The sequence below is a fragment of the Pipra filicauda genome, unplaced genomic scaffold, assembly GCF_003945595.2.
Source record: "Pipra filicauda isolate LSUMZ 115617 unplaced genomic scaffold, ASM394559v2 scaffold5_size6683894_pilon, whole genome shotgun sequence".
NCBI classification, from domain to species: domain Eukaryota; kingdom Metazoa; phylum Chordata; class Aves; order Passeriformes; family Pipridae; genus Pipra; species Pipra filicauda.
The window spans coordinates 76,052-102,385 of NW_024104754.1; the positions used below are offsets into that span (position 1 = coordinate 76,052).

The 26,334-nt window shown below is 35.8% G+C and overlaps 1 protein-coding gene across 6 annotated transcripts in view; it reads right to left on the minus strand.

Annotated features, from left to right (window-relative positions):
• Positions 1 to 26,334, minus strand: part of LOC113994551 (sodium channel protein type 1 subunit alpha) — a 92,591-nt gene that overhangs the window by 60,498 nt on the left and 5,759 nt on the right. For 4 of the 6 annotated variants that reach the window (XM_027733731.2, XM_039388003.1, XM_039388007.1 and 1 more), the window contains exons 2-3: positions 23,849 to 23,925; positions 2,147 to 2,462 (exon numbers count right to left, since the gene is read on the minus strand). In XM_027733731.2, coding sequence (XP_027589532.1) covers positions 2,147 to 2,410 — 264 coding nt within the window. In that variant the 5' untranslated portion in view covers positions 2,411 to 2,462; positions 23,849 to 23,925. The remainder of the gene's footprint in view (positions 1 to 2,146; positions 2,463 to 23,848; positions 23,926 to 26,334) is intronic. The other 2 variants (XM_039388004.1, XM_039388005.1) reach the window with 1 other exon arrangement.

Below are 26,334 nucleotides of genomic sequence, written 5' to 3' on the forward strand. Positions count from 1 at the left end.
CTATACAGGTTTCCCAAATAAAAACCATGACGATGTTCATTAGCGTCATTTGATCAGTGCTGTGGGCAACCATTTCTATTCCCTATTTGAAAGTTTGGAAGTTAAACTGATACAGTTTCTGTCGATAAAAACAGCTTTGGTTTATGCAGAAATCTCAAGAGGGGGCTGAAGCAACAGTGGTATCTGATAATACTTGTCCTATCCTTTCTTGCAAATAAATATTTTCCTTCATTTTGGTGTTTTTCATTAGATCCATGATATTTTAGATAGATGTTTCTCCAGGCAGAAACATAAAATCTCTAATGATTGTGCAGTGGTTATCGGACTGTTACATCAGAAGAGTGTGTGCTGATGGACTTGGCTTTACAAGATGGAATTCAGAGAGGAGTAAACAAGAAGCTGAAATGTTAAATGTTAAAGAGCGTTAAGAGTCCTATGCAACTTCCTGGAGATGCTTATTTCTGCTTCAGGCTTTTCTCAAAGTATTTCTCCTTCTGAGACTTGCAGGAGCATCAACTGCTGCCAATACTTTCAAAATACAAGTGAAACAAGATAAAAGTATTTTCAGAATTCACATACAGCTAGATAAGAAAATCTAGAAATTTGATATTTTAAAGTTAAACTAGTGATGTAAAATTGAAACAGATTGTTGAATTTCTGTTAGGAAAGTCCATTTTCTTCTTACTGAAGGAAGAAAAAACAGAGAGAATTGCAGCATGTGAGAAATTTTTGTCTTGTCTTAGACTGACAGAGCTATTTCTATTTCTGTCCTCTAGAAGATTAAAGCATTTGCACAGAGAGCATGTGTGGACTTCAGCAGAAAGAAGAGAATCCCAGAGGGTACGTGACTGGCCCATAAAAGTTATTTAGTGTGCAAATAAAAAGATTCTTCCATTTAAATAGTACAGAAACTTGATTCAATATGTTCAGCTGGTTTGTCACCATTTCTTGCAAATTTATCATCAGACCTGGCTGATATGGTAAGTTTTCAGCTCCATTTGTGAAGGGATTGGAAGGGTCTTCCATTCCTAAGGGCTCTAGAAGCATATCTATCATAGTCATACCTATTGTGTATCCGTTTTCACTGTAAGAGCCACAAGACTGATTTGGCTATAAAGGTCCAGGATGAGCTGTGGACAGGTAGGGATAAAATTATATCGGATATTGTATCATAAACAGACACAATTAGTACAGAACTCTACAAAGCCTGCTTTTATAGAAACACATCTTTTATCTTTGTAAAAGTAGAACTGTGATTTAAAGATAAATCTTCATATGCTGTGAATGGCAGATAAAGGCTCTTTCAGAGGCATCAAATAATACAGATAAAAATACTGTTCTTTCATATAGTATTTTCTCTCTTGTCAAAACAGGACTCATAAATCACATGAAATTTAGCAAGCTGAGACACCTAGAACACAGTAGTTTGTTAAAGTCAAAATAACTCCTATCTTGATATTGATAGAGTTTTTATAATCACAGAATCCAGTAAATCAAGTATCACCAGATCTAGCTATTGTTATAAAACATGAACTTTTTCTGCTGCATATGGGTTGTACAACAGAATCATCCTGAAAGGATTCCAGGCCTGTCCAAGGCCAGCTCCACTAGAAACTTTAAAATAAGTTTTACACTCTTTTTATTATATTTTCTGCTTATCCGTTTGTTTCTCTATTGAATTCATAAATTGCTTAGGAATATGCTATCAGAGCAGATTTCTGTGAACAAAATGTTCTATGAATTGGTTCATGCTGTCAGTTTTAAACTTGAAGAACCCTACAGAATGCTAGTGTACTCAGTTCCAATGTATATTCATGTTTGTAAAGTTTGCAAAATATATGCATGTTATGTATACATGTGCTGTACAGGTATTACATATTGTTTATAATCAAAGACCACACACTATGTTTCAGCTTTGATAGAAATGTTTCTTTTATATAAGTTCAGTTGTATCAAAGGAATAAATTTTGATGTAAATTAAAAGAAAAGGGTGAAAAATTAGTAATCATTAAGGTGGATGGATTCTGGCTGCAAATTAACTGTGTTAATTACTGAAGTAACTACACGATCCACTTCATGAAAATGAAATGAACATGATAAAGCACTCCAAACACTGGCATATGAACAGGATTGATATTAGACTCACTTTTTTGTTGATGTAGTATGGGTCCATGTCTTCCAAGGGCTCAGACACCATTCCTGGAGGTATGTCGCCGTATATAAACGGGAGTGTTTTTCCTGCCTCCAAATCACTGTTTGGTTTTGGCCCATTTTCATCATCGTCTTTACGATCTTGTTTAGGATTCTTAGCTTTCTCTGCAGCAATGCGTTGTTCAATAGCTGCAAGAGACTCTCTAGTGAAGTATTGGAAGCTGTCTGGTCCTGGTGGTACAAGCACTGACTGCTCCATCTTTTCATCCTGCACATTTTAATTAACATTTATTCTTCTGCATAGGAAAATACTAAAAGAAAGCAGAAAATAAAATCAAACAAATGTGTTGAAATCACCAAGTAAGAAAGATATAACATTTATTTTTAAATGCTTTTGTTTATGCTATGTTGAAATGTTAAAATACACAATATTGAAATTATGTAAAGATAAAGTAAGAAGCTTAGTTGGTGATTTGACCTTTGTAAGAGGCACTTTGATTCTTATGCTAGTTATTGAAACAGCAAAAATTTCTCAACTCCAGGATTATAATAGCCTTTTACTCCAAATAAGCAAAAGTATGATACTTAGGAATAAATAAATACATTCTTTCCTCATAACTCTAGTTATATTATGGCCACCTTATACTCCCCTGGACTCAAGCAGGATTACATTGGTAGCTATAAATAGCACAGTTCCTCAGAGGTAACAGAAATTTTCAGTGAGTTCATCAAAAACCAAGCACTGTAGAATCAGAATTTCTATTAAACAAATGAAAACCAAGTCTGTGTATTATGAAATATTAAAATAGTGGTTCCAAGTAAGTTTTTGTATGGGTAGTTATTCTACAAAAGAAGAAGAGCAGTTGCCTAGTTTTATTTCAGATTAGTTGTTACTATGTACCTGGGTCTTTATTCAATAGTTGTAACTGGAAAATTCTGGAAGTATTTTAATATACATATTTATTTATATATTGCAACTGAGAAAATAAACCTGTTGGGGAAGGAAAAAAAAAAAAAAGAAATCCTGTTAAGACTACTGATCTGGCATCTTTCATGCTGCTGAATAGATTTCTAATGACATCAGACATATAGAGGAAATGTATATGTGGGCTCACAATGGTGTATATATCCCTCATGCCTGAATGTAAAGAGAAATATGCAGTCTCCACTCATTGCAGGGCTCCTTATGAAATGATCAGTCAGCCTTTCAGGAGACTCAAAAATCAATGCAGGTCAGTAGCCATTGAAATAAGCTAGATATATGGAATGAGAAAGAAGTAAGAATACAAGAGATGGTTGAGGGAAAATATATTAAAATAAATTAAAAGGTGACAAATAACCCCAGAAATTGTGGAAAATAAATGGCTCAAGAGTAGACTGTAAATGAATGCAGAAAGAATTAGGGGAGAAAATGAAAAATGCAAAAAGGAAAAAATAGGAAGACTGGAAGATTAGCGGTATAAAAATGCAGAGATGAAAACAAAGAAAAGTAAAACATAGGTGGAAGAACAGATTACTGGGAAAGGAGCAGGATGAGAAGCAAATGCAGATAGGGTTAAACTTAGGAAAAGTCAAAAAGGAGAATAGGAAATTAGATGACAAATAAAGGCAGAAAAAAAGAAAAACATAGCTGGGAAATTAAAGAGAAGGTCACCCAATTATCTTAGGCAATAAATGCCAAATTCTGTAGATCATTAATGCCAGGGTGAGCACAAATATCTTAATGACATGTATGTGCTGAGTAACGGATTACAGTGGATAACACAAGAAAGAGGGGTCAAAGTGCTTATGGGCTCTACAAACTCAATTTTCTTGATTTCTCAAGAAAGTTAAACTCCCCTATATTTCACACAGATGTATATGATCATCACCCCAAAACAGAGAAATGACTTCTAAAGAATCAAGGTGACAAATTTCTCACTGTAAAAAAAATTAAAGAGAGCTAATCCCTTATCAGAACACAAAGTATTCACTCATGCAGAGTACAGACTCAAGCCAAACCCCGTTCTGTACAGCTTTCCCTTCTTTCTAAGGGAAAAGGAATTATCCTGTTCTGTCTCCATTAGGGGGTGAAAGGATACAAGAAAACGTACCTCAACCAAAAAGGATTTAAGATCTTGCCTTCCTCTACATAGACAGCATCCTCCAGACAGTCCTCCCTATTTCCTGGTTTTGGTTACTTCAAGGAATTGAAACTTCAGTCACTTAAGTACTGAACAGTTATAAACTCACACTCGGAGTGTGAGTTTCTTACTATTCAATCACACCTTGTGGATACTGGGAAAGAAGGAGAAAAAACTACCTGCCACATCACTGAACTTTCCGATCCCAAACTGATCCCCGTAAGTGGCACCAGAATTTAGAAAACAGATCTCATGTTAAGCTGTTATTCAGATATTACAGAATACACAGCTGTAGGTGGATACTACTTGTTCTGTGGGCTTCAGAGACTTAAGAGAGAAGAGACAGTCAGGCTCTCCTTTCTACTTAGCTTCTTGGGCAAAGAAAGGGACTAAGACCTTCTCTCTTTCTCTTTCTCTCTTCCTCTTCCTCTTCTCTAATCCCCATGGGTATCAGCAAATGAGTCTACACAGACATGTCTGCCTTTCTCTCTCCTCCTTCTCCTAGTGAGACCCAGGAGGGTGGCTTTCCCCTTTACCATTTTTCCTTTGAAAATTTCATTCACTGTGCAAAACCATCACTGTACACAGCACTCAGTGTTCCCTGCCACAGTGGCCAGTGAGGGCACAGCAAGCCAAAGGAGTCCTGGCACAGGAGGAGGTGCTTGACAGTAGCAAGGGCAATCTCATGTGTTGAGGAGGAAGGAAATGTGAGCAGTCAGCAGAGAAGAGCTCTGAAACCATAGGGTGCTGTGTCAGGATCACCTTTTAGTTCAGAGAGTGTCCCCACCTGGGATGCAGGATAAGGAGGTAAGCCCGCAGGATTTGCCTGCAGATGCACAGAAACAAGCTCGTTCATAGCCATTAGTTATATTGCAAAAACATTTGATTCAGCTCCTGTGCTTACACACTGAGTTTAAAAATGGCAAATGCTGTGGGCTTTTCTAATAATACATGTATTTTTTCTATAGAAAGGAATTCTATATTGTTTTTCTATAATTAATCCTAGAACGTTCACAGGTCTGTCAGATGCACACAGAGCTAACTAGCTACACCTTTAGATGTAACTAAATCAAAGTAGGCTGTACTTAACAAAATGTTTCGGGAGGCTTTATGAAGATTACCTACTTTTTATCCTCTTAGCAGAATAGAGGATGATACTATAGATACATATAGATACATTTTCCATTTCTTCATGCATTTCCATGATTTTAAGTATTTAGAATTGCAAATAGAAATCTTCTATAAATTTAAAAGTCAATACTAAATACATACAGATTTCACTATAGTCAGTCCCAAAGCACTTTAATCTGTCATATCACAGTGGTTAACTAATAGGTTTGTATTTCCTTTACTGCAGTCAATGAATTTATTCTCACTTATCTGTTATGGGGATGGATAAAAATTGATACCAGACAAAATAATCAAATTATATCCTTCTGATTTCTACCAAGTGATTTATTAAATATTAATTGAATAACTACATATTGCTTACATGATTCAGATGGATTTTTTTATTTACACTAGTAATTCTACAAAAAAAAAGAATATAAGAATACACAAAATACAGATTTCTTATTAAGTTCTTTCCTACTCTCCTTGAGGGAAAGAGATTTTTTTTTTTCCTTCTACATTTCCAAGTCTGAGCCACTTTCTTATGAGCAGTTTATCAGTAGGTAAAACATTTAAAATTTTGGAAAATAAGGTACTCAGAATATTTGAGAATAGAATCATTGTGTTTCTTCTGATATTTCCCAAGCAAAGTATATTCATACCTACTTTGCAGTATACATTACTGTAAGCAAGATAACTGCAGAGGACACTTTAGTACACTCAGTGTGCATGGATCGAACCATCTGTAGACCACAAGCAGAATAAGCCACAAGTTGTTCAGCTGCATCTGTGTAATTGCACAAAGCACAGTTGATCTGCCCATGCATATTAAGCCCAAAGTACCCAGAACTACACTGGATTAGCTATGCACACACAGACCATCTGGACAATATACATACAGTTGGTTCAGCACTTCCCTGATGGATGTGGACTACTGTACGCCTTGCGTAATTTCAGATCGATACATATGTCAAAAATAACTTGAACTATCAAATATCCACAGAGCATCTGCAAATTTTTATAGTCTTCTATTTAGATTTCACCTAAATGATTTTTATAGGCAAAGTAGAGGAACATATTAGCAAATAGATGAAGAGATGGTGCCTTGTCAAACAATGCTTCCAAATCAGTTACACACTTCCCCTTGAAGAAATCAACTAAATGATATATAACTCTCTGAAAAAGAGACAAGTTTGAACAAGAAGATAATTTCCTAACCTGGTAAACATCTAGTTTACTGGTAATTTTCATGTTCTTCATGCCTTCATAACAAATAGTGATGTAAGTTTATGGAGAGTTTGGTCAGGAGAACCTTAGCACACATGTAGAACTGCAGGACTGCAAACACCTAAACTCTGGCAAGTGAACTTCTTTATATTATCTATATGTTTCAATCTATAACTGCAACATGCTTCAATGTTTGATCTCCTGGTACAACACCCATGAAATAAAATTTAGCTGCTACAAAATAAAGATAAATTAGTGAATCTACATGTAAATTCACAGAGTCCAGATCTCTGTGTTATAACATTTTGCATTGTTTATTGGAACAATTTCTCATTACTTTTCATTTATCAACTAGTCATTATGATTCTCGTCTTCAACATAAAGAATAAATATAAATTAGCTTCCTCAAAGTGTGGACTTGTGAGAGGAGAGGAAGGAAAGCATGGGAAACCACTGCAGTTTTATATCTGTGGCCTTAGCTAAGCAGGATTCCCAAGCCAGAGTCTGGCCTGTTTGTCTCTATTTTAGGGCTTTGCAGGTGGCAAAGGTAAGTAGGATATCCGAAGGATATCCATTTGGCAGAAGGGCAGAAATCAGTTTAGAATACTGGGACTATACAACTTTTTATGACTCTCTGTAGCTCCTATATAAAATTAAATGTAATGGACCGCTTTATAAGGGAAACATGCATATTACTAGAATTTCAATAGGATTCTCCCATATTTTTTTTTACCATCTTCTTGATATTTCCTCTCAGCATGGAAAATGCAGATCTGGGCACAAGGACTTGCTTGTATTAGATTACTTGGACTTGGCTAACTGTATTCATTTAACGTGTATTAATTTTAAATAAAGGGTAGGTACAATAATACTGCAGACATCAGAATAGGGTACATAGATATGCACTGAGCCATAAATAAATTATCTGAAATATTGGAAGTAATCAAATAGTATGTACCAGCTCAAGTGAAAATCTATGCTTTGCAGCTGGGTATTTCCATTACTTAATATGACATACAACAAGGTTATTGGTGCAATGAAAGAGTCACAGAAGGGAAGTGATGAGGGAGAGGTTGACTATTTAGTTTGCCACAGAGTTGCAAATAGCCAGGGGATAGCTATGTGATTTAGGAAGGCAGTTTAGTGCTCAGCCTAGGCTACCCAACAGCCAAAAAACAGAACAGACAGGGGTAGGAAATGCAGCTCATGCCTATGATATCCACACTGTTGTACAATTGCTTAGCTTACATTTCATTACGTATTTCTGCTAAACTCCCTCATCAGCTCCAGGGATTTCAAAGCCACATTTTCCATCAGTCAGCAAAACTCGTACATGGCCACAGGCAACAGACGATCTGATCTCTCTTTGCAGTTCTCTGCCATCACTATGCAGGAATGAAATCAAGATTAGTGGGATAGAAGCCTGTAAGAAAACATGAACTTGGCATCTTAATGGTAATCTTTCATTTGGAAAGGCAATCATGGTTTCTGATCCCTGCTCCTAGAGCTATTTCTCTATTATATCTAGTAAATTCACTTGAGAAAAGGCAGTTGAAAGTCACTAGAGATATATTCATAGCTGACAAGAAAAAAATTAGCACTACCTATGGGAAAAGAGGGTTTAGTTCTAGTTTTCACTCCTGATTAATTTCTTTAATTTAGGAAGAAAAAACAAGCCTCAGTTTTGAAAATAAAACAAAATAAAATAAGCCAGCCTGCCCCAAATAAGATAACTAGCCAAGCAAAACGCCCATGCTGGTAAAACCAGAATGCTCCCTGTGAGCTATCTGTATGGGGAACTGTTGTCCACTGCAAGCTTTTTTCCCCTGGATTTAACACCTAGATTCTCAGTTCTGTCCTTGTGTCTTGTTTAGAGGAAATCAGAAAGCCACATGATGCAGACACAGTATATTATCCATCTCTAATAGTTACATATATATATGCATTGTTGAAATTGTTATTCTCATTACATTTTTAAATTTAACTAATGTCTCTCTAAGTCAAAACATAGGCAATAGGCTTTGCTTTAGGTTAAAAAAAAAAAGCTTGCTTCTGCTTACTGCTTTGCTAGTTTAATTCTATTAACTTCAAGCAAGTCATTTCTATTTTAGAAAACTGAAAAAAACCCCAAATTATTTATGCAGTTCCATAGAAAGGAAAAAAAATATTTTAATGGGACAAGTCACAATGCAGCTGCATTACTACTCCATCTAAGCAAACATATTTAATAGCATAGAACTACTGGACTGCTACCAAGCTGAATGAATTCCATGCTTACCCTGTGCCTGCAGTGTATCTTGTGCAGCAAATGACTGCAGTACAGAGCAGCAATCTTTCTGCCTTCTTTCTTTTGAGTAGAGCACTGACCCCTTCTACTGACATTCTACAATACAAACTCAAGATTAATTTTCTTAAATATCTGTTTCCAAAACATCTGTTTCCATTTACCTTAGCAAGCATAATAGCACCTCTCTTCAGTTAAAACAATAAACAAGGCCATGTAGGCTATGCAGTGTACATTACATAATGCTACTGATTCATTTTACATAAAGGTAAAATTGAATTTAAGACAAGATTTAAGTTCTGGTCTTGGTCTATTACCACACTTGGGAAAGAAAAAATAAAAGCTGATGGAAAACAGATTGCACCATACCCTGTGATGATGCCAAATTTGCAGAGCTAACAAAACCAAAGATGTCACCATACTCAAATTATTAGTTTTGTGGGTTGCCTAACTCCATTAATAGCATTCAGGTACTTGCTATCTCATGTGGTCAGTGGAAAGGCCAGAAGCCTGAAAGACACAATGACAAAAGTATTTACTTTCAAACAGTTTTAGTTATGCTTGTTTCTGTGGAGTTTTTTTCTAAACAGATAGAACAGCAAGCACTGATTTCACTCTTGAGATTCCCCTGAATCAAGGAAGCAGATGCAGGAACATCAGGAACATGTCTAACATACAAGATAATGGGGAAAAAAATCAATTGTAATTAAGTAAACCAAAAGAATTTCCCGTTCGCGTGCACAGTGATGGGGCTGCTATGAAGTGGTAACCTCCCCCCAAACTGTAGAAACTTGTAAATACCTTTTTATACTGCACAGGAAATTCAGACACATATGAAAGGTAGAACTTTTGAAACTTTATCCCCTTGCTTTTAAGTCACTGTACACTCAAGGCATGTCTCAGCACATGCTTGTGCACAGTGCAGAGAGGAGGCAGTAACAGCTTCACTGCTCTGTTTTAGAAGGAGGGTATCATATGCTAAGTCACTGCAGTGCAGCACCCAAAGTGAGGGATTCATCTCACAGACTGTCTTCGAAAGGAGCAAGTGCACAAGGAATGGGAGATGTTCAAACCACAAACCAGCTCCACAGCCTAGGAAGCACTACTGCCACTGCATGACTTTGGAAATGCTCCTGTGGTCATCAGCCCCTTCTGCAGCCCTCAGCCTATCTTAGGTTTTACGACATGTAACAAATACACGGGCTACATGTGACAAGTGTTTTTCAGAGTAATTTGTACGCTGTATGTTAATTTCATCTAACATGGCATTTGTGTTGCTGTTTATGTGGGCAAGGCAATGTATCCTTGTTCACTGGCCACTCCTGATCCTAAGGATAGGAACTCATCTGCAGCTCTCTCCACATGGCCCTCAGCAGTTTTGTGATTCTGAACACAAAAATGAGCAACCATTTTTACCAACAGTAAGAGGATTCTTCTATTTCTTAGTATGCTGCTTTGAACTTAAGAATTTCCTAACAATATGTGAGAAACGGCTTAGTACCAGGAGATTCACAATTTCTCTTTACAGTAGCATAACTAGCATCTCTTCTTGCAGATACACATTTAACTTTAAAAACTATTTTATATATACATATATCTTTCAAAATAAAAATAAAAAAAGTCACATCACTACTATAAAGAAACTTCCAAAACACAGACCTGGTCAAAAATAAACATGTAAGCAACTCTCACCTATTTCCTGATTAAGTTTGAACTGATTTTCAACAAAATTTTGAATTAACAATGACAGTCCAATGTAATTTTCCAAAATTCTTGTTCAGTGGACACTCATGAGGCCACCATGTTTCAGTTTTATGTCCAGGCATGTCTATACATGAGATGGTCTTGAGACATGACAGTGCTCAAGCCCTGACACCTTGTGCCCTAGAGGTAGTACAGTTGCATAGTTCATTTCCTCTATTGAATATTAGATATTTGGCTTGTTTTGAGATCTAAAAACATGGCTCTCAGTATTTTCAGTTGCATAGAGGGGAAAACAATCTTGAAAATTCCTAGAAGCCATTCCTAAATGGTTCTTGCTATTAAATGGTTAACTACAAGTTGCAGCAACAGGACCTGCTGTCTCTGCCCCACCCTTTGAGCAATGCCTTATCGGAAAAAGTTCTGCATTTGCAAAGAAAGGTAGAGCCTAGGAATTAGTATTTCCACAGAAGCAGTGTTTTGAAAGCCACTGAGTGAAGATTGTTAGCCACACTGACTTTCATTTAAAAGCAAAGATTTCACATTTTTTTTCCTTTTGAGGTGCTGGTGACTTTCCAGTCATTTAATGTTTTCTATTCTAACCTTACAATAAATGTTCAGGATGTTAAGTTGATTTTTGATGGGAATGTAAAGATATAATAAATAGTCCAGTCAAAAGCCAAGAGCAATAATATTATAGATTATGAAATCTGGTGATATTGGGACTTTGGGAGTTTTTTTTAATTCTATGACTGGTCAAGAAGAACAATTAGAGAAATGTGCTTCTTAAAATAAATAAGAATATGTTATGTGCAGGGACTTTAAATGTTTAGCAGCCCAGAACATCTGAAAACTGATGAACTTAATGCTATGAAGTGTACTGAGAAAACAGAAAAAATGTAAAACTTGGACATTATCACCAGCTACTATGTGTTATTTAAAAATGGAAAACCATTAATCAGAAATTTCTGAAAGATTGATATATACTTAAAAATAGCATAAACGATAACAAATTTTGCAGAAAAACATTCAGTCATTCAAATTCTGAGCCACTTTCTGTTACCACCCTGAAGATCAGATAATCTGCTAAAAAGCAAGCAACATTTACTTTATCAAATATAGTACTGAGCTATGTGGTTAAACATAGAATTGTAGTGCACATTTAGTGATGATTTTGCAAAGAAATTATTCTCAAATCTAGGTACAGAAATATGAAAAAAGGAAGGAGGTTTGAGATCTGTAGTTCTTATAAATATCACGCATCAAATATACACAAACTATATTAATGAGGCTAATGAAGTAATAAAATATTTAATAATTTTAAAGTTTTCTACCTTTCATTCTATCTTAAATTGAAACTCATAGATTACTAGGTATGTATCATGTGACTCTGTTCATGTGGCTCCACCTGTAAGATGAAAGCTCAAATAGGAGAATCAACATGGTACAGTAAAGACGACAGCAAACAATGTCAGATCTGACTAACAGCAAATCACATTTCTTTCGATCTCAGCTTTTCTGATCAAAAAATAAGAGTTTGCCCATTTTACAGGATTTGGGATTGGGGATTAAAGTATGGTTCAAACCCATACTTTTGTCTTTTCATTGACTGAAAGTACTCTTGCATTTGTGATTGAAACTACTTATTGCCGTTCTAAATTGTCATTTTTAATGTATTAGAGACTAAAGTGTTTTGGAATGCTGTTTCTAAATAGTAATTTTTAGTTTATAATAGTGAGTTTTAATGTCTTCTGGTATTTTGGCATCAGGTGTCCAGGGTAGTATCTTAAATTATAAGATTAGTCATTGTTGTTGTTCCATAACTGTTTAGTACTAGCAGACCAGTGTGAAAGCTAGTTCTAGCCCTGCTAGATGAGAGAAAGCTTCAGCCACTCAACCTCCCAGAGTCAAGTATTGATTTACAACACACCCAGATGAGAAAAATGAGGAGAGGCATTCCTCAGCATGTCATGCTTCTTGTCTGATCAATGCATCTGAAGACAAGGCACCATTTTCTACGAGACTCTGAGAGCTGAATAATGTTTCTGCAGGCGTTATATATACAGCTCAGGTGCATTTGTATAAACAAGCTTACAGGGAGAAGCCAAAGCAGGAAACTCCATTTTTTAAAACCATTTTTCAATGCACTTGAGTGGGGGTATAACAATGAAAGTAAGAGCACTACATAAAGATGGGAATATCCACTTATAAAAAGTAAGTATGTCAACAGTGAACACTGTCAGAGAAAAGATCAATGCAATTTGTAGGGTCATGGCTCTAAGGAATCGAAGGACATTTAAGTCTGAGGGAAACATGCACAGTTAAAAAGCTTAAAAATGTTCGTGTCACATTCACTGTGAGTCAAGGACAAATTAGAGACAATATCATAAGTGGAAATGATATCAAATAGATCTTATTTTGTTTTTGAGGAAAAAGCTTATGAAAAGTATAAATATAGAATAATTTTCAGGGCTTAGCAATTTTGAGTAGGAGTTGGTTTGTTACACCTGTTTATGCAGTTTTCCATATTTATCACTCTTAAAATTCTTGGTTTTCTCTATAATTTAAAATTGCATCAAGATTTATGTTTGTAATCTAACAGATGAAGTCTTGATCCTATTAAAGTTGTTCTCAGAACACGTCATTGACCTCATTCATGCAGGTAAGTTTTGTTACCTAATTGATGTATTTGAGTTATATCTTGAAGAATTCTGATTTGTGCTAGGTAAAAATGTAATTTCAACTAAAAATCCTTTTGTCTTATCTTAAAATAGAGGCACATTAACCCAGAAGAATACTTCCCTCTAGTTTTCTTATACATACTGAAGTTTTATGAGCTGAATTTCACATATGCTAAAAAGATGCAGTTTCTTTTTCTGAACATATTTTGATATTTCAATGTTGTATGACTAATGCCTAAAAAAGAAATATGAGTGATATATATTTTTATTGATAAATTAATACAAGTACTATTACAATCATGTAAATCAACATATCATCCATCATTTAATAATTAAATTTTTGCAGAGTATTTATAAATTCATTATGATGGAAGTCTTCTTTTGTCACTTATAGCGCAAATTACTTCTCATACTTTAAATTGTGGGATGATAAAATGCTTTTTATACTACAATATGTAATGTCATACAAAATCTAATGTAATTGGAATCAACTACATAGCAATTCTCAAGGTGGGAAAGGTTGAGGATAGGGGGCAGGGATTTAGCCTGAGGAAAGTCCTCAAAAAAAAGGTATGAAAATTCTTGCTCTCCCTTCCTTCTTACTTTTTTTGCTCAGACTTTTTCCTGCATGAAATCTTTTCATCTTTCTGGCAAGCCCATGGAGAACTTGAACTTAACATTATCCTAGGGAGTAAGATGCAAGTGTGCTGTCTCCCTCCATGTCTGTCTGAGCCTTTCCAGGCAGCAGGGCTTGCTGGAAGTGAGTGCTTTGGGAGTGTTTTGGGCTAGATTGGATCAAGGCTGGGTTTTCAGGTACGTGGTTGTGAAGTTGGGCTTTCTGTTGGCTCAGTGACAAGGGAATTCTTGGGTGAACTGCATGTTGACCACAGAAGCTTGTAGCAAGCCAACAAGCAGGAAGAGGTGAATGTACCTAAAATATTCCAAAACCAAATAAGGTCAAGATCAAAATTGTTATCACTGTAAAAGAGTTAAAGCCAGGTGAGGATGCAGAGCAAGAGGCATTTTTTCAGTGAGAACACAATGACCTGATGCATAACAGATGGAGAAAGCATAAGACTGTGATTAGGCACTTTACACAGCCTGTCCCCTTAGTGACTATGTCCCCTAAGAGGAGAGGATCTCAGTGAAAAAGTGCAATATATTTTACAGTATCAAATCTTAAGACATTTGTTTTTAAACAAGAGTACATAGATTTATCAGCAGCAATATGGAATTTTAATATTCTGTTTTATTACCTATTTTTCTCAGGCTACATCTGTACTATATTTGAGAATGTACAGCCAAAACTTTATTCTGTCATAAGCAGCTTCTGAGGCAACATGAACCTGCCCATATTTCTGGCGTATTTGTGGTGATACTGGCCTTAATAGGTAGTCCTTCTGGACCTGGGAAACAGACTGCTTTCAGATCTCCAAGTCTGCAGATACCTGAGCTTTTCTTGGAAAGTCTCTCTTGAGTTACTTTTGGTTTTGTCCCCTGAACACCAGACATGTTCACATTGCAGGTAAATGGGTTTACACACTTGTGAAGTTTATCTTTTCAGAATAGCGTCAGAGCTGTCGAAACCACAGGGGCCCTGCTGAAAGCAGGCAGAATGGATGGCTGTAGCTATTTTAGTCTCCAAGCTCCCTTCAGAAACATCCTATTTATCCTATATGTAGTTCGATTGACCTAGGTTTTAATCATTTCAGACTTCCTTCTGCTGCCATTGCTGGTGTAAATGTCTTCAATTTCTAGATGGAGTGATTCATCCCAGACTATGAGTGCTTAACACAGCAGTTTGGCACATGAAAGGCAACCAAGCCTAAGGGCTGCTGAGGTCAGTGGTGCCTGTGCTACTGGCAGTCATAATGAATCTGACTCTTATATTATATATGTCAAATGTCCTTGTCCAAGTTTTGGAGGCAAACTATGTTTAAATCTTATTGTACTTTTAACACCTCTCCTATATCTAAGGTCTCTTTTCCATCATGCTTACAAAGAAACAAGTTTCTTTCTTCTTATCTAACAAGACCTGCCCTTATTCAGAATAAATTTCTAACTAGTTGCTTGAGCTATGTTATCCTGCTCTATAAGTTCTCAGAAAACAGATGACTGGTTTCCTCTCAGAGGGTCTTTGCAGCCTTTCTTCATTATCTTGAATTTCATTTTTTAGATGTTAACTCTGTTGTTTAAATTTTCAATTTACATCAACACTGTCCTTTGAAGACTTCCAGTTCCATTTAGGAGATACTAATATCTGCAAAGATTCCTCTTTATTCTCCTTTTAACCTTTTCTTTTTCACGACACCTTCTAAAACACTTCAGTGGTTGGGCTGCTCAGCTACCAAAACAACTCCATCACCATAAAGGTCTTCTTTCCCTCTGTGATATCTAAGCATTTTTCCTTATGCTAGATTGCATCCTGGTTGGAGCAGGGATTTCCTTTCTCTCTGTATTTGAATAGCACATACAGATTGGGGTCCTAGATTCCATATCTGAATGCCTGCCTACTGTAGGCATACAAAAGTATCCATATGCCATACCAAGCTAACTTGTAATGTAGGCCACAAATTGAAACAGAGTAATTAGCAGGTAAGAATCTGGATATTAAGAGGTGTTAAAATTCAAGACTGTGTACTTCAGAGGAGTAGTATGAAGGAATGCATTCAGAATTTGAGCCCGAGGTGGATTTTAATAAAGTTCCTGAAACTTTCAGAAGTAAAAATACAGTCCACAACACTGCAATATGGTATTTTAACTGGGATGACACATGAATGCCTCAAAAAACCCTAAAATCCATCTTGTTTTAAACCCCTAAAACTGTTAACAATTACTGCTTCAGCAAAGCCACTTGAATTGGAAACATTACACAAACACAGACCTGCAGACCTCCAAAGAGAGGAGAAAACTGCTTACTTTGTGGTCTTCAGTATACTGCTAATCACAGTTTCACTACCCTCAGCCATTATTCAGCCATCTTCACCATCTTTTCTCACATGAAAGAGAGCAAATGGCTTGTATTTCCTATCTGAAACTTATCTGAACAGACAGCTAAAGGCATAAGCCATCCTTTTCTAAAGTGCTAAGTAATCAAGAATTCACACAAAAATCAATATGAAATTCTTGTCACTGCTTGGAGACATATTTTTTACCTTAACACCAAAATATAGACTTATATACATAAGCTTATACCTTTTGCATGAAATTTCAGCCTTATATCATAGTCAAGCTTACTTTAATCACAAGAGGAAAAAAACTACTGCCAAAACCAACCAATTTCCTGCATTTCAGAATTCTACAAAGCATATAACCCTGAGAACTAAATGCCACTGCTGAGACAAACAGAGAAATATTATGTGCAAGGAGGTCAAAGAAAAAGGGAAGAAAACACTATTAATACTATAAAAGAGTTAAATGGAACTTAATGTCCTGAAAACTGATTTGTTTTGAAACAAAGAAATAGCTTTTCAAAATAAAATTTAATGTTTACTACTCCCCTGCACTTAAAAAAATTAATTCATATTTCCCCAGGTGTTTCCCCCCCCAAACTCAGTGTTAGATATCATCTAGGAATCAGGCATGCAGACATAAGAAACATAAGAGAGGGGGTACTGTATCAGCTACTTTGCTTTCTCTTGTTAGCATGTCTCATAATTTATCATTCTCTACTCTTGGTCAGTAAGCATTTTTGTTTCTCCCAGTGCAGACATTAAATATTATTTAGTGCTGGTTCAGGAATAGTCTGAACTTAGATTTCACAGTTGTATAGAAACCTGTCTTGAGGGGAAAGCAGAGAGCAAGTCTGAGGTCAATGCCCACCAGGGACAGACTCCCAGGCAGCCCGTGCAGCAACTGGACAGCACACAACCTACAGCAAAACTACCAGATGCACTGTCTAAAAGATATGAGAATTTCTTTTTACCAGGCTGTAGCCCCAGAGTTCCCATAAACTGTAAGAATACATGGGATTGGCATTACATACAACATTTATCATTTTTTAAAAAACTGAACAGAGAATGTATGTGCCCTTCTGAGCCGCTGCTCATTTTAAACTCATTGTAGTGACACCCTCAGCAGATGTGGTTGATAGCAAAGCAAAAGAGACAATGGCTCTTTCTAGGTTGAGCTGAAGTTTGTGTGTGAAATAAAGTGGTAGCACCACTGTTCCTAGTGTTGCAAGAAAACAGTTTCAAAAAATGATTGCAAAACAAAAACTAAAAAATTAAAATATTGTTTGAATAAAAGTAATCTTCAATTAGAATTCTATTTGAAAGACACTTATAGTAATTAAGATTTTTTTCCCCTAATCTCATTGCACATAAATAAAACTGAAAACTTCTGTCTACTATATGTCCCACTCACGAAATATGACAATGTTTTAACTTCAGACCAGGTACACTCCTCATACCTGGTGATGCAACACTGCATCTACATTAGCATTTCCACAATTTCTAATTTATATTTATATTAATAGAAATAGGTTTATAATTTATATATTTAATATATATATTTATATTTTATAATTTATTTTCTCATTTTCATTTTTTGGTGCTTAGTTTTTCCTTATTAGAGATGAACAAGCTGGTGACACCCTTCACCTGCACTCCTAGGATGTGGACTCACAGACTCATAGACTGGCTGAGGTAGACTGTATTACAGACTCATAGACTGGCTGAGGTGGGAAGGCTGTTCTACTAGAATAAAGAAATTCTGCTAAATTTTCTCACAGATAAGTAGCCCAGGTGGGTGTACATTCTGCTGCTATAAAATGTTGCAGGCAATTTTATATTTGCCCATCAAAAAGCAGACAGCAACATCTTGAAATAACATCTGGCAAGCCTTCTTCATCTAGGTGTGCCAATAACTACAGTTTTACAAAGCTCCACAGTCCCAGAAAACAGTGCTACAGAGTATACTATTTTGCAGCAGATTTTAAGTATATTCTATATATCTTTCTTTTCTCAGTCCCTATGTATATATCTTAACCATCATTTGTTAAAGCAAAATCAGTTTAATCTGCCACTAAATAGTGATGTATTTTTAATGATTCAAGTACACTGGTTTTCATGTAAGCATTCAGGATTATTAAAAAGAAATAAAACAATTTTTTATGTGAATTAAGTCCAGTCTGGCATCTGATTTAGCAAGATACTTTCTAAATTGGTTTTGCACTTCTTGTAAGTATTTAATAACAATCTTCTACACTATAACTAACACTTTCTAATTAGCATTAAAGTTAAACAATCTATCTGAAGATGTGTCCCTCCATAATATTGGCTTTCATAGAAGACAATGAAGCTATAGATTTCAAATTTATTTTTTTTCCAGCTATAAAATGTTCCTAAGGGACACTTTGAACAGTATTGTGCTGTTCCATTTGCAATTTTTATTTCAAAAATTGCAATATTTTTACAGAATATTCTGAGTTGTAAGAAACCCACAAGGATCATTGAGTCCAACTCTTAAGTGAATGGCCCATACAGTCATATGAACCCACAACCTTGGTGACAGCACCATGCTCTAATCAACTGAGCTAATCTCAGGGTCTTTTGTATGTAGTTGATTAACACATTATACTAGTTTGTGGATTTATTTAGCTAATTCTAAAACCATATTCTAAAAAAAATCTGATCAATAATGTGTTAGTATTTCTTCCTAGGTTAACTATAAATATTTTTCATTATCTATATTTATATGAACAATATTTATTTTGTTTGCTCTGTAGCTAAGAGGCCAATGCATTAATCAGTGGAGAGAAATATTTCTGGATCCAGGGACAAAATCACCTCTCTTGCTAAAAAGAGCTGATCTTGGTGCAATTTTCACTCGTTTTAGTTAGTAGTTTCCCAAAGAGTTTGAGACAAGACTCAAGAGTTAGCTCACAGCAGAAGGCATAGCCTGTTGACAGGGTGCAAACAGCCACCACGTTGGTAAAGACAAGATCCTCTGCAGACACAGGGTATCTTAATGCCAGTTAGTCTCAGTTTTAGATTGAGCCAAAATGAGTAAGAAAAAATTATATTGCAATATATGTATTATTTTCCTTGGAGTGAAAATTTTTGTTTCAGATAAAACATTTTATTAATTAACAGTACTTGATTTACAATAAATTTTTTTGAGAAAATATGAAGTCCTGAAAACATAATAAAGGACCATTCTTTATGATTTATCTCTCCCTGTGTGAGTAAAAAGAAAATAAGTTGAACTGAAGGCAAAAATACTCAGACACAAGGTTTCTACATTATACTTGGATTACATAGTTAATATTTAAGGAAAAAAATTAAATTGTTGGATAACTTTTTTTTCAATTAAGCATTTTTAAGGTAGTCAGTATGAACTCTGAATAGTTCTCTGTCTTTATCCATCACTGAACATTCCAGGTGGTATATTTGTCATTACTTAGGGTTTCATTTTAGAAAATAAATGTATCAGATTGAGTTTCTCAGCTGTGAAAAATACTGAATATAAACATTGAAAATAAAACTTTGAAATGGCTCTGGTACACTCACTTTAATCAGATTCTGAAGTGTCCTGGTTCTCTAGAAGAAAAACTATCAACTTAAAAATCTTTTTAATTAAATGTATAGTATTCTCCCGACAATAAGCAAATTTGGTCAGATTTGCCAAATAACCTTTTTCTGCCCCTTTTATTCGCACACTTGCTATCATTAACCAGTAAAGACTATTTAATCTAAGAGAAACACTAAGAAATTAAGTAACTTCTCAGTATCTGTATTCTGGTTTTTCTAGATATATTTGAAGTCTTATAAAGTGTATATATCATAGGATAAATATTTTCAGGGGATGTTTATATACTTTTAGGTAATCCTAATAAAGATAGCTATTACTAGGTCTATTTTGGACCCTATATAATTTCTTATACACTTTTTTTTTTAAGTCAGTTACACAACAGATATCTACTTCTTTTTGTAGACTCAGAGAAAAATCGGATTGGAAAAAAAAGATCAGAGGCCACACAGTTCATCTCGCTGCCCAAGGCAAGATTGCCATACCTATTTCCCAACAGATGTTTCATCTAACCTCTTCCTACAGACCTTCAGGACAAATTTCACAGATTCCTCTGACACTATTGCAGCTCTTCACTATCCTCTCTAGCAGAATGTTTGTCCCCATATCTCATCTGGGTGAGCCCATTTCTTCTGCCTTCACTTCCTATCCCACCCAGATGGACATCTAGGACAGTATTTGGCTCCTAATGATCCACCAGTCACTTCTGTTTTCAGGTGTAGAACTACTCCAGGAATCCTGCAAAGCTACTGAAAGAGCCCTGCTGAGACATTCCTAACAGGAGCACCTATCATCTGCATTCAGTAATACCTTCATCACAATTTCCTCTTAGCAAACAAATGCAACAATAATTTTAAACAGAGTTTAGACACTTTAAGTAATTAAAGAAAATGAAAGATCTTGCTCTGAATGAAACACCATTAAAGAGTAAGTAGAAAATGGAGTATGGGGAGGGATGAGTGGATGGAAGAATTGCAGGCATGTACATCTAGAACACAGTCTTGTTACTGGCTTAAAATGCACTTAAATAACCAAGTATTTGACAGCTTCCTCCAGACATATTACTTTAGTTAAACAATACTGTAGTTGCTATTTAGTGCTTTCATCTTTGATCAATGCCACTATTAAATAAAGCCTAATTGAGTCACACACTCTTCATTTATTTCTAAATTTATTCTGACCTTGACAGGATTTGGGTTTTAGTTGGGTTTTGTTTTGTTTTACCAGGAGAATGATCTTCAGTGTTTTGAACTGTATTATGAAGTAATTTAAAAAATCCAGTGCTGGAACCAAATTAAAGGATCTGTTTAAGGAGTAAGAGAAAGATGAAGATTGGTCTGCATGGTTACAAGGTACTGATTACCAAAATAGAGGGAATGAAATGGGATAGATCTTGAAAGCTTGAACTGAGCTGGATGTTTCTCACACCAAAACTAGGTTATGTCCTTTTTTTCCCTTGTGAAAAAAGAGGAAATTAATAAAAAGAAGGATGGAAACACTTTAAAATAGAGCACTGGAAGGTTAGAGATCCACTGGATACTTGCCTTCTGAAAATGCAATGTAAGGAGAATTTCCTGGCAGAAACAGGAAGAAGAGAGAGAGTTTCTGAGGCTGATAAACGAGTACAATAAATAGCATGGTGGCTGAATTACAATGGTGGATTTTCAAGTGATATTTAACATGGCAAGGAAGGTTGCTACCCAGAATTTTTTAACAATTTTTTTAACAATCTAATTTTTAACAATTGATTTTTTTTTTAAATCAATTATTTTTGCCAAAGCTAAATAGCATTTCATAAGAGCATGAAAAGGGACCTGGAACCACACACACTGATGGAAACAGAAGAGACAGAAATGATGATACAATAATAAATAAAAGACAGCAAGCCTAAAAACACTGAACACCCGTGTATTCAGTAAGACATCACAGTGATTCTTTCAATGAATATTACTAATATTGAATAAAAAGAAATCAGTACATTTTACAGAAGTTGGACTAACCCTAGTATGAAAAGGGAGATGATTTCGAAGTTCACATTTGTCATTTAACTAATTTCATCACTCCATACCAAACTTTCAGTTGTTTCCATCCAACTTCTATATGTTTTTATGGATAAGAATCTACAAAGCATAAACCTACAACTAGAAAAATTGAAGTAACATGTACCAGAACTACTGAGATTTGGGAAAAAAATATGGAGACCTTGCATGATATTCCCCACCTCCCTACAAAATTACATTCAGTCAGAAACATCGGTCATAGGTTTTAATTGTTAAAATTTACTCAAAGGTTGCTTTTTTTCACATTTTAGAATATTTCAGCTTCATGACTTATTTTCTCCTGGAGCAATGTGATCTCTTAAGTGCTCTAAAATATTATGCTAAAAAAAGCCTCATGGTATTCCTTTTCTAGTATGTCAAACTGTCGTCATAACATTGGTTGTCTCAGTTTACAAGTGGGAATATCTATTGTTCAGTTTTTAATTTGGTTTGTCTTCTGCTGTAGTAATTTTGGCTTGTGGAATCCCACTGCCTCCTACATATATCAACTGTTATCAACAGAGAAAAAGAAGGTAGAATATGTTCCTGTTACTGGAAAACAATCATCAATTCTCTTCATGATATTTAGCCCAAAAGACCCAATAAGTTTTTCCACAGGTGAGCTGGCACTGGAGTTCAGGAACTTAATAAGATGAAAGGAAAGACATTTATCCAGAAGAGTATCACAGTTCTAAATGCACACACACAAATAAGATCAAGCTTTCTGCCCCTTAAAAAAAAAATTGCAAAGAAGTACCCACTTCTCCTGATTACTATCGGAATATTTCTCATAACCAAAAGCAGGAGAACTTCGTTCTTAGTTCTTCAGTTTCAGGTAGCCAAAAATCAGAGAGAAGGATTTATAAAATATCATTTAAGGGACAAAATTCAGTGCTAAGCTTTGTGGGTTTGTCTCTCAAATATTTTGGGTTCTCTCATTAATGTACAAAACTCTAACAGTAGAATTCACATGTTGGAAGGATGTAGTGTAATATGGATAATAGCAGTGATGCCATCCTTTATGTCAACAACCAGCTGTCCTTTAAACTGTTTGGCATTGGGGTAGTGCATTGAAGAGTCATATTCAAAGACATCCTGAAGATTTTCTAGCTCAAGGCCACCTTCATTGTAAGAATGAAATAATATGTAATTAATTTTAGCTTCCCAGCTATCTCAGTTGTTGACATTCACAATTTCTGAAACTTCAAAGCAAGTTTAGGTTCTAATATAATAATAATTTTAACATAGATTTCAGTGATTGATAATAAACTACCCTTGCCCCAATATAAAGTATTGTTTCAAACAGCTGACAGGACACATGATTTCATAATATACATTTATCTATATAATTTTCCTGTAAGTCATCATAGTCAGACTATTATTTCTGGTACAAGATGATATACAAATTGTTGTTGTTTTCCTAGAATCTCACTAGAATTGTACTGATTAGACTATGCTTTATGCAAGCTCTTAATTCCCTTAATTCCCTGTGTTGCTCCCCCCCTTCTCGCTCTTGATACTTCCCTTAAAATAATGAAAACTTTCTGGCAAACTGAGGACAATCGGTTTGAGGCTGCTTGTCTCTAACTTGCTTTCCTGTGCCTAAATACTTCAGCAAATATTCAAGATCACACAAACCAGGCTCAAGAGAATAAACTATCAGGGTGTCAGTCTTGACAGCAATCATCCTGTTATTGTTTCACTTTAGATCTCAGAGTCATTTTTAGAACAGTCTTTTTTCCTTTATACTTTATATTAACACCTCGGTCAAGCCTGAAAAACACAATAGAAAAGTAGGTGCACTTCAAGCATGCAACACTAACATCAGCCAATAAAAGTACAATTGAACAGGCTTTCAATAGGAATAGAAAACACCAATCCATTTTCAAATATTGCTGAATGAGTAACACCTTTTTCAAAGCGGAGATGAAACATAGGTGGCTTGAACAAACAGCCCAATCCCAGGTAAATTATTTCAGTGGGATGCTTTTAAGCACATACCTCAGACAAGCAGCAGAGAAATCCATTTTAGAAAAGACGCTGAAATAGGTTGATGTCCACCTGGCAAATTTCTTGTGCTGTTTGAAAAAGCAAGACGGTTCAGATTATGAACCGAGTTATATCTACAGCTTTACAACCAGTTCTGGTCAGTATGTAAATGAAAATAAGAGCTTCTAGCAATGTACCTGATCAGAAAGACTAAGGTCAGAGGGCAAGTAAGATAAAGGAGAGGGATGCCTTTCTTCCTTTGGTAAAACATTCCTGTGAAGCATTTAGCCTTAAAGCAGAGCTTCTCTACAGGAAGGAAAACTGTACACTCCTGGAATGTTTGCTTTAGCCCTTAATGTGTTTTCCATGTGAAGGAATAACATGACCCTTTTACCTTCTAAACAGTTCAGGTAAAATACTTAATAATAATTCAAACAAAATCACCCCCCAACAAACTGGCAAACACCCAAAAATACAAGGCTGCTGAAATCCTACAAATGTAACAAAATGCTGTGATGCCAAAAAGAACTGACTGCAGCTTTTGAAAAATTTTTAAAACAGCAAAATTTTATTTTCTCCTTAATTATATGCTTAACAAGAACTATAAAGGAAGCATTCGGAAATTATTTTAGAAAAGAAAAAAAAGGGGGGGGCATCCATGTCAACAGCTCACATCAATGCACTAAGGTCTAGGATTTCACATCCTGCTGGCTTACCTGATAAAATGGGAATTTCAAAAGCATCATGAAGAAAACAAAAATTAAAGAAACACCAAGAGATAGTCATAATGAAAAGCTTGAAATACTAATAAACTTGTTCAGATTCTCAGTTGCAAAAGATTACAAAGTGTTTATAAAGTGCTGCATTCTCATCGAGAAAGGGGGAAAGAAAAAAGACCTCTGCAGTATCCTCTCTGCTTCATTCTTGGCTTCCTGTTCTAAGGCTCATTCTGTGGCACCTAATACAAATCAGCAAATTGCAGGAAAAAAAAAGGGGGGGGATGGGAGGAGGGTGAAGAGAGAGAGAGGAGGGCGAAGAAAGAAAAAAAAGGGGGGGGGAAAGATACCAAGCCATCACCTTAAAGGACAGCCCCATCTATCGGCAAAAGCAAAGAACTGGCTGTAAAAGATCGGTTTTTAGGTGATTTTCTGACTTAAACGAGTCTGAAAATCTGCAACCCCGTTTTCCTTCAGCGAGGAACAAAGGGCAGGGGTTGCACTGAGAAGTAGATTTCTTTATCCAGCGTTAAATAAGCTAGAGATTTCAGTAATTTTCATTTCTTTTCTGTTAATTACTTGTCTCTGAATCGTGCAAAGGAAATACTTTGGGTAAGTGCCGGCCATTACAAAAGCACTAGACACCTTTCCAGGTCAGCCCCTGGCATGCCACAGCTAAATGTTACATGTCCTCTGTCTCATTTTACACCTCCCCACTGAGTAGTGGTGGTAGATTCAACACCATCAGTCACGGGTTCAATCACAAGAAAAGAAAAAGGGTTGCTGCGCCCGAGTCCCGTGACGTGTCCATCTATTACAGACTGCGCTGCTAATCACGGCGCCTGGTACACGACTGCCACGTCAGCTCTATACATTCCCTGTATTCAGATGGCAGCTGTGCAGCCAAATCTGGAACCCAGACAAAAAAATGCTCCTTTTTAAAATTCAGCCTGCTAAGTAACAGTAACTGCTAACACAATGAACTCCATCTGCATTGGCTCAGCCTCAGTTTGAGCAAAATCAGATGGCATTATATATTTCTCATTTTGCTTTGTGGCAAAAAAACCCCAAACAAACCACAAACAAAAAAGTCGGGATGACCATGAGCAAACACTTCTGAAAACCCCAGTGCCCACCATGCTGGAGGGGGGTGGGTGCAGTATGGTAGAAAAGGAAGGAAGGGGACAGTGACTGAGAAGGTAAGAGATGCACAGAGGAAGGGTTAAAAGTAATACTGCATTTATTTCATTGTTTAATAGCATTTCTGCATGTAAAGATAGAAGAAAACAAACCTAATTCATACCTGCATGCAATAAGGCTACAATCTATGATATAAAATATACTTAACATTAGCCTCTGATTCAGTGACCCCAGGCAGCTTTAATGAACTTGATGCCTTAGAGTCAATTCCAGTATTGTTCTGATATAGATTTTTTCTAACATTTTTACATCATGAGATTTTGACTGCTTAAATTTTCCTTGAATCCAAACTATGTGAATGTGAATTTCTCCACCTCCCAATGGTGACCTGACATGCTTGTCCCTTCACAAGAAGCACTTAGAATCTCTCGGTATAACACCTAATTTTCAGGCATTTATCAATACAGAATGCTATGACCAATGAAATCTAATCTCACAAAATTTTAAATATTTTCTCTTCAAATATTGCAGTGATTAAAAGGACACAGCAAGCAAGCTTATGACACTAAATATTTAGTTAAAACACACCTTAATAGTACAAACCATAATAAAATATACCATAATACTAGTAACTCAAATGCT